At 43.3% G+C, this 8,170-nt stretch overlaps 1 protein-coding gene across 2 annotated transcripts; it reads left to right on the top strand.

The window, feature by feature from the left end:
* The first annotated feature begins 1,589 nt into the window (after positions 1-1,589).
* Positions 1,590-6,737, top strand: LOC108107610 (LIM homeobox transcription factor 1-beta). 2 transcript variants are annotated; one of them, XM_017215180.1, is made up of 7 exons: positions 1,604-1,650; positions 1,780-1,863; positions 4,691-5,429; positions 5,595-5,809; positions 5,865-6,052; positions 6,110-6,380; positions 6,435-6,737. In XM_017215180.1, the coding sequence occupies exons 2-7, from the start codon at positions 1,827-1,829 to the stop codon at positions 6,638-6,640; spliced, it is 1,656 nt and encodes a 551-aa protein (XP_017070669.1). In that variant the 5' UTR covers positions 1,604-1,650; positions 1,780-1,826; the 3' UTR covers positions 6,641-6,737. The 2 variants fall into 2 exon arrangements, with proteins under 2 accessions (XP_017070668.1, XP_017070669.1); XM_017215179.1 differs by having other exon boundaries at positions 1,590-1,863.
* Positions 6,738-8,170: the final 1,433 nt, after the last annotated feature.

The following is an 8,170-nucleotide window of genomic DNA, read 5'->3' as shown; positions in this document are numbered from 1 at the left end:
AAACTGGGAAGGAGGATGGCGACTTATTTCTAAATTTACACAATCTAAGGGATCTCAATCAGATTTTCTAATTTAGTAACCTCAAGTTTATGCTAAAAATATGAAAATAAGAAAATGAGAAGCAGAAGTTAAGAAACATTTAAAATTTATTCTAATTTATTCTAAAAATTTTAAAAAATCAAAAGTAACTGTCCAAAGAATGTGAAAAATTCTAACACAAACTTTTATTTAATGTAACAATAAGTTTCTAAATCTTTTTAATATATCCCCTAATTAATTTATTACCCATTTATTAATAAGCCACACATTATTTAATAATAAAAATCAAAAATAAGAAAATCCCAGCTTAATAACCCAAGGATTAGCTTTATTGTACTTTAAATTCCCTGCACATCTCAGTGTTTCGTGTAGCGATTATGAATCGCAAAGATTACCGCACATAATTATTATCATCATCAGAGGGTAAGGGGAAAAATTGGGGGTGGAGAAAGTGGCGAAAGGTGGCTGGCAGTTAAATGGTTCGTCCGCACACTAATTGTGAGTAACACGTTCGCGTTTACGAAACTTTCTGGGGAATTTTCGTCGGAAAAGCGGGCAACAGCCGATCCCAACAGCCAGGAGTTTCGGCCAGACAAGTCCTCATCTCTCAACTGGCAAACTGGCAACTCGCAGCTAGACATGCAGTCAGCCGGCAAGTGCTTAGACATTAAAGTTTGGCGCCCCGGCTTAATAGACCAGAAATTCATTTGGGCCAAGTTTAAAGGGTCGTCATTAACAGCCGGCCGCCCAGGCTTGCTGGCCCAAAAATTTCGCCTGGACAATGGGCACGACCCGTAATTAAAGCCGTGCCACTGCTCTTCATCTTCTGGGTCTTTAATCTTAGTCCTTTCTATGGCTATTCGAAAATCAATAAATTTAAAATGTACAAGCCATTGCGGAAAAAGGGAATAAAATCGTAGCCAGCACACACGGCGAACTAAAAAAAAAAAGGAAAACAAAATTCCAGCCACTGAGGGAGAGTCACTGTTTTTCTTTTTTTTTTTTTGAGAGAGAAAGAAAGAGAGGGAAGGAAGGGGATAGCTGATGTTGTTGCTGAGGCGACAAAGCAAGCAAGAAATCGCCGAGCCAAACATCCTTTTGTCAATACAAAATCTACGTAAAGTACAACAAAACAAATAAAAGTCCCCCACGAGCAAAGACAAAGACAAAAGTCAAAAGTGCAAAAAACAAAGCAAAAAGACAAAGGCAAAACAAGTCAGAATCCGCCACCCGGATTCGGAATCGGATTCAAACGGATGTTATTTTGGGGGGGATCAACGCATGCGCCAAAAGCTGGCGAATCTCACAAAAGCTGGGGAAGGCAAATGGCTGGCGCTCTCAGGGGGTTGGAGCACAGGATATGGCTAAAATGGCGCACACGCACACACACACATACACATAAGCATTTGGCCATTTCTCCTCCGGACTTGGAGAGAATTTCCTAGCAGCAGCAGCAGTAGCAGTAGCAGCAGCCGATGCTTGTGCATTTTGCCAAAAGAAGAGCAAATGATTTTTAACAAATTTCATTAACATCAGAGGTCCGTAATCATTCAAGCATCGCGTTTCGTAACAGGGCCAGGTCAGCAGTCCGAGACTGGCCGCCCCAAATCTGTAATTTCCAATTGCAATCTTTTTACAGTTCGAGCCTTGAAATGTGTCTTTATCTGTCTTGATATGTGTGTTTTATGATGTGTAGGGAAATCCTGGTGAAAATTCTGGCGAAAATTATGTAAAACTCAGTGAACGTGATTTTATGGTTTTCCTTTTTCGAACTAACTGATTTCAATATGATCGATGAACAGCATCCTATGCAGATTGGAATGTGTGAGTATCGAGGGACTTCATGAAAGGGAATTCTGACAAGACTTACAAAGCCGTCGGCATTCCAACGCCCAATATCTGGCAAAGCCGTCGGCTTTTTTTATGATTACGTGGCTTAAGCTCAACTCCTTTTAACTTACTTTACTGTGATGTGTCTAATTGCTATAACTTATTACTATTTACCAAACAAACTATAGGGAAAAATCATGAAAAAGTTAAGGATAAAATGGTGTAGATTTTGTGGATATAAAGGAGGTTAATCTTTCATAGAACTACAGGAAATCTTAATGCCCTAATCGGCAAAACTTTACATAACTTCAAGCAATAACTACAATATTGCATTCCCCAAGTTTTTATGTTTTCATTTTGTAACTTAAAGGTATTCATGTTTTTGTTTTCAGCTTTAACTCACACAAAACCAAAATGTTTTTACATATTTTCCAAACATTCTTTGATTTGATTTACAAGTATTAAGTGGTGATAATGTTTCCCTCCGAATCACTTTTTGATTTATGTAATTTAAGACCTTAAACTCTCGACAGTTTATAGCATTCTATACCACTTTATAATTTTTCTAACTAAAAGAGTTTTTTCACATTCATAATATACAAAAGACAAAACATAAATTCTAACACTTTTCATAAAATCTACCTCCAAAGATATAAATTCCACACCAATAGTGCCAAATATGCATATAAACGATTGCACAAAGGCCCACTTGAATCCAAATGGCTTTCAGCCAGTGAAAATTACAACATATTTTCCAGAGCAAAGCAAATTTTGACTTCTGTCAGAGATTAGGCCAAAACAAAGCATTTACGGCTGCGATTGCTGGCACAACAAAACGGCGAATGGCAAGCCAATGGCACCATAACTTCATTGTCTGCCCAAATCGGATTAAATAAAACGCTGTCAGTTGGCAGCAGCTCGCTCGGCAGCAACTGACAGCGGATTCGGAGGCAGCACACAGCTTCCTGGCAGGCCGACACATCCTGGCAAGGATTTCCAAGGGTTTCCGCTCACGAACAGCCGACTGTCGACTGACTGCCAACATATGCCGCCAGCAGCCAGCAGCCCATTTTGCCCAAAAACCCGAAATCATGATACCCTCTTCCTCCCCAGCTTCATCTCTGGTTATTTGCTAAGCTCGAGCATATTTTCCATAAGGGTGGAAATCCTACGCAAGTTAGCCCCTTGATTCATTGAAATTCGTTTATAATCTACATAGTTATAAGGCAATGCAAGGGGTGGTAGCTCAATCCGCCCCTCAGTTCTCCGTTGCACATTAGAATCTAATTAGAGCGGGAACAGGGCACAGTGGAAGTGGACTATCAATGTCGGCTTTGCACTTGTCGTCCTAAATCCTTGAGGTCTATGCTCTGACATGTCCTGCCAACATGTTGGCATATTTTCGAATGTCAAACTGCGAATGACAAAGCACTGAAAGTGTAACAGGTGTGGCCACTGAGCGGATTATTCCGCTGCACTTCTTAGTAGGTATAGTTCCTGTTGTTCCAAGTGACAGAAGTTAATGTGAGGGCAGGAAGATTAGGCTTTGAACCTTTGAGATTGGATGACAGTCAGCTGGAGACTGTAGTTGCTAAGTATGGAAGAGCATATGGGAAAGTTGTTTCATGTGGAGAAGGCACCCTAAAAGAGTAAGCAATGTGCTAGCTTGATTTATTTTTACGATGGGAAGATAATATATATTTTATATAAACTACTTAGTCAAGGCAAAAAAAGGCTTTAACCTTCAGTAACAAGACCAGAAAAACTATTATAGAAATTTGAATAGAATCAACAGAAACAAGAGAACTTTTCCAATCGCTTTATGAAGAACTGCAGGCATTTTTTCATACATTTTTTACTAACAGCTTTTCCCCTGTCAAATGGCAATTAAATGCAGTCCAATTAAATGCACTCAAAACTGCAATCGAGCATTTTAGCATTTATTTGCCATTTGGCCAAGCAAAACAAACACAAACAGATGTAAAGCCATTCACGTCAATCAGTGTAAGAGGTGTAGCTGGATTGTTAATGTGAACGATGGCTGGAATACTTTAACATTCTGGGCATATTTCTGGCATAAATTGGCATACCAGATATAATTTTTGCCAACAATTTAATGAAATTACGCACACATTTAAATCACTCAAATGCGGAATGACAAACAAATACACACACACATATGGGAATGCAATGAAAACAAGTGAAAAACCAAACAAAATGAACGTCAACGAGAGACAAAAAGACAGACAAAAGCTGGGAAACAAATTACGTTGAAATTTCAGCAATTTGCCATAAATTGAGACAACAAGGCACAAAAAGCCAACCAGTCAGTGTACCGCAAATGTACAGTAATTTTTTGCCACCAAAAACACCGAACAATCGTACATACGCAACGGTTACGCATACGCAGCGTTGGCCGTATTTTTTACATGCCACATTTCGCATGGCATTTCAGGGAATTTCGAGTGCAGTCTCGCACACACACACAGTCCGCTCCGACTCTTTGTTGGTGGAAAAGTCATTTCAATAATTGCAAAACCACAAATTTACTACAACTCGAAACGGTTATGGTCACAGTGCCCACCAGATGGACACAGTGGTCCTGCCCGCAAATACAAAACCCTTTTTATCCTGAACCATAGTTGTAAATTTGAGGGAAAAAGTGGAAGGAGGAAAGAGGAGTAGGAGGCTGGTGGGGTCAGCCGCAGTGTGCATGCCAAAGTGAAAATAAAAATATCTGAAATGTTTCTCATTTGCATGTGCCTGGCATGGGCTTGTATTGGTGGGCTGGACCAACGACACGACCGCAAAACCAAAATAGTTCCGATGGACATAAAATGTCAACAGCAACAGCAGCAGCAGCAGCAGCAACAACAACAACAACAGCAGCAGCAGCAACTGCCACAAACTGGGGGCCTCAATCAACTGCTGTTGAACGGAAATGAACGCATGTTAACAACACCAACGACAGCGGCAACATCGGTAGCGGCTACCGGAAGGAGTACGGCGGCAACATCGAGTGCCAAAGCCGGAGTAGCCCACAATGACAAAATGGCGTCAGTCAGCAGAAATGTCAACGGAAGTTGCAGCAACCACAACAACAGCAGCAACATCAGCACCAACATCGCCATAAACAAGCAACAGCCGATGGGCATGGGCCAAATGCCAGGACCAGGAACAGGACCTGGACCTGGACCCGGTCCCGGACCACCCAACCATTCCCTCTGCAATCGCATCACCTTGGGCGAGTGCACCCTCAATGGAATGGACGGCTTTGCCACACCGGCAGCCCCGCCTCCATCGGCATCCAACACACCGCAAGCGCCTCAGGGAATGGTACCCAGTTCCGGAATGAGCATGGAATTGAGCACGGGCATGGGTGGTGCTCCATTGAGCCAGTGTGCCCACTGCTGTCAGCCCATTTGCGATCGCTACATAATGCGCGTGGTGGAGAACTCCTTTCATGAAGGCTGCCTCAAGTGCACCGCCTGCTCGTTGCACCTGGTGCACTCGTGCTACGCGAGGGAGGGCAAACTCTACTGCCGCATCGACTATGAGAGGTGAGTCCTGACACCCAAGTGACCTCTGTGATAAGGGTGCTGAAAAATCAAACCCCTTTTTAAGAATTGCACTTACTTTGAATGAAAGGGTGGCTTTTCAGTACAGAAATATTTCTAAAAATCCAGGATAATAGTTTTCTAAGTGTGATCCTTTTCCCTCGACAGACTTTACATCCGCAATCATTGCCTTGGCTGTGGCCTTAAAATCGCCGCAGATGAGCTGGTGATGAGATGTCACGAGAACGTCTTCCATCTAAAGTGCTTCGCCTGTGTGGTTTGTGGGGCTCTCCTGAAGAAGGGGGAGCAGTACGTGGTGAAGCAGGGACAACTCTTCTGCCGCTTCGACTACGAGAAGGAGGTGGAGATGTTACAGGGATATGGTGGGTTGGGTCTTAATACTGTTTAGTTTATAATGTTAATCATAATCTTGACTAGATTTCTACGGTGATGAGCTTTTTCCACCCAAACTGGACGGAAGACGTGGACCCAAGCGGCCAAGGACTATACTGAATACCCAGCAAAGAAGGGCCTTCAAGGCCTCCTTTGAAATTTCGCCCAAGCCCTGTCGAAAAGTGAGAGAGAACCTGGCCAAGGATACGGGATTGAGTCTAAGGATTGTGCAGGTGAATAAAAAACTTAATATATAATTAGTTAAGTTTATAATTACCCTTTCTACTTAGGTCTGGTTCCAAAACCAACGAGCAAAGGTCAAAAAGATACAGAAGAAGGCCAAGCAGGAGCCGCCCAGCAAGGGAGCCAGTGACTCGCAGGATTCGCAGGAGTCCCTGGACAGTAGTCTGGCCACTAAGATCAAGGACGAGGCGCACAGCGACAGTGAGTCGCAGATGGAATCACCATATTCCACGACATCGGATGGACTGACCCGGATGCGATGCACCATTAAGGACGAACAGGAGCAAGTGCCCTTCAATTGCATGGAGACCAATAAAGGTGAGGTTTCCAAAAAGGGTGATTCAATCCAAAAACTAAATAATTTCCCTTTAGAAAACTGCAACAAGAACAACGAGCCCATACTGAATACCATTCTGGGTCTGAGTTATGCCACATTTCAGCAGCTAATGGGTCCCTTTGCTCAAACACCCATGATCAATCCAATCGACCGGCTATATAGCATGCAGAGCTCCTACTTTCGGCCGGAGGAGCTGCAAGCCTATGGGGAATGCGGCGTCAAGGATGCCATGGATCACTAGTCTGGCCTTGTTAGGCCATCGAATTTTAAGCCCAAATCAAAATTAGACCTTGTAAAATAAAAGAATGTTAATGTGCTAGCAGTCGAACTTAAACACACACCCCGGTTAACTAGATTTCCTCCCCTTGGTCCTATTTCTTTTTCCTCTTTGGAAGCTGCACCACTTGCGCAATCACCCCACTTGCTGCACCACCATCGCATTGGTGGCTCTGCAGGTGCAGCCTCGAAATTAGTTCCGCTCGGTTGACAGGCACAAAGCATTTGCCACAGCAGTCGCAACCCCCGGCGGCACGGGAATGGGCGTAAAATGCCGATTCGTCATGCATAGTTCAAAAGGCCCGGGTACGGCCGGATACGGAACCGTAACCTCCCCATGATGACGGGCCGTTTGACAGCGACGACATGAATGTGTCGAAAATGGATCGGACTTTTAACTGGCAGCCTGTTTCTACGCCCTCTTGGTTTTGGTTCGGGACAGGAACTGCATCGGAATGTTCTGATTCTGAAAATAAAGTAGAAATCAGTCTTTAAAATACATGTAAAATCGACTATAATGTGGATGGTTTTTAGGAATTGAAGCTTCTTTAATGTCTTCAAAACTATAAGTTCTTGTAAAAGTTACATCTTTTATTTATATTAATTAAGATTAACACATTAGTAAAGCTAGTTTAATCAGAAAGACTAACAGAAATCCCAAATGTTCTCCTTTACATATAATTGCTAGCCTTTCAAGACATTAGCTCGAATCAGATTTAGGAACTTGAATAGAAAACACTTGGACAATCGGTGACTAATTGATTTACGAGTAACTGCAACACGTGTTTACACAATTCGGGCCCAGTCCAACCCCATCCAGGAACAAAGACCCCGGACTGCCATTCCTCCAAGCTAAGGACAAGTTCATGCAATTTGTCACAATATGTGTCACATTAGCCACAGCAATTGTGCTTAAACGTCACCGTCTCGCCGGGTATCCGGTTCTCCTCGGCCTTCTGCCCCGGCAGTGTCGTCATCAGGGCCGCTAACCAGATTAAACCCCAATCGCGACACCGATACGGCTAAGGATATCCTTACGGCTCTCGAAGGGGATGTTTGTGGTAGGGGGTTTTCGTAGCAAAAGTGGGCAAACAAAGAGTCCGGAACTCAACCACCATTGAGTTTTTGGCACTGCCACTGCCACCACCACTGAGGATTCTGTACCCACCCCATGTCCTTCGTAGGTTATACGTGTAAGTCGTTTGCAGATACACGCATTAAAAGAGGCCGTAAAAAAGAGATCCAGTGTCCGCATCATTAATCAAAAGCGGACAAGGCCAAACAAGTGCAAGAGCCGTTCGGAAAAAACTGGCCTGTGGAATGACGAGGAAAAGTCCCAGTTCCTGCAATGTCCTTTGCCTGTTGAGAGCAACACTTGCCACGCATTCTATCCACACAACCACGTGTTCCTCTGCTCAATGATCTTTTTCCGCTCGTAAATGTGTAAATTACGTAATTAATTACTGTGACGATGGAGGATGGTTAAGTTATTCAA

This window comes from Drosophila eugracilis, unplaced genomic scaffold (genome assembly GCF_018153835.1).
Source record: "Drosophila eugracilis isolate 14026-0451.02 unplaced genomic scaffold, ASM1815383v1 contig_2088, whole genome shotgun sequence".
In the NCBI taxonomy this organism is placed as follows: Eukaryota; Metazoa; Arthropoda; class Insecta; order Diptera; family Drosophilidae; genus Drosophila; species Drosophila eugracilis.
The sequence above is the reverse complement of the archived record's forward strand: the minus strand, read 5'-3'. Positions and strand labels throughout refer to the sequence as shown.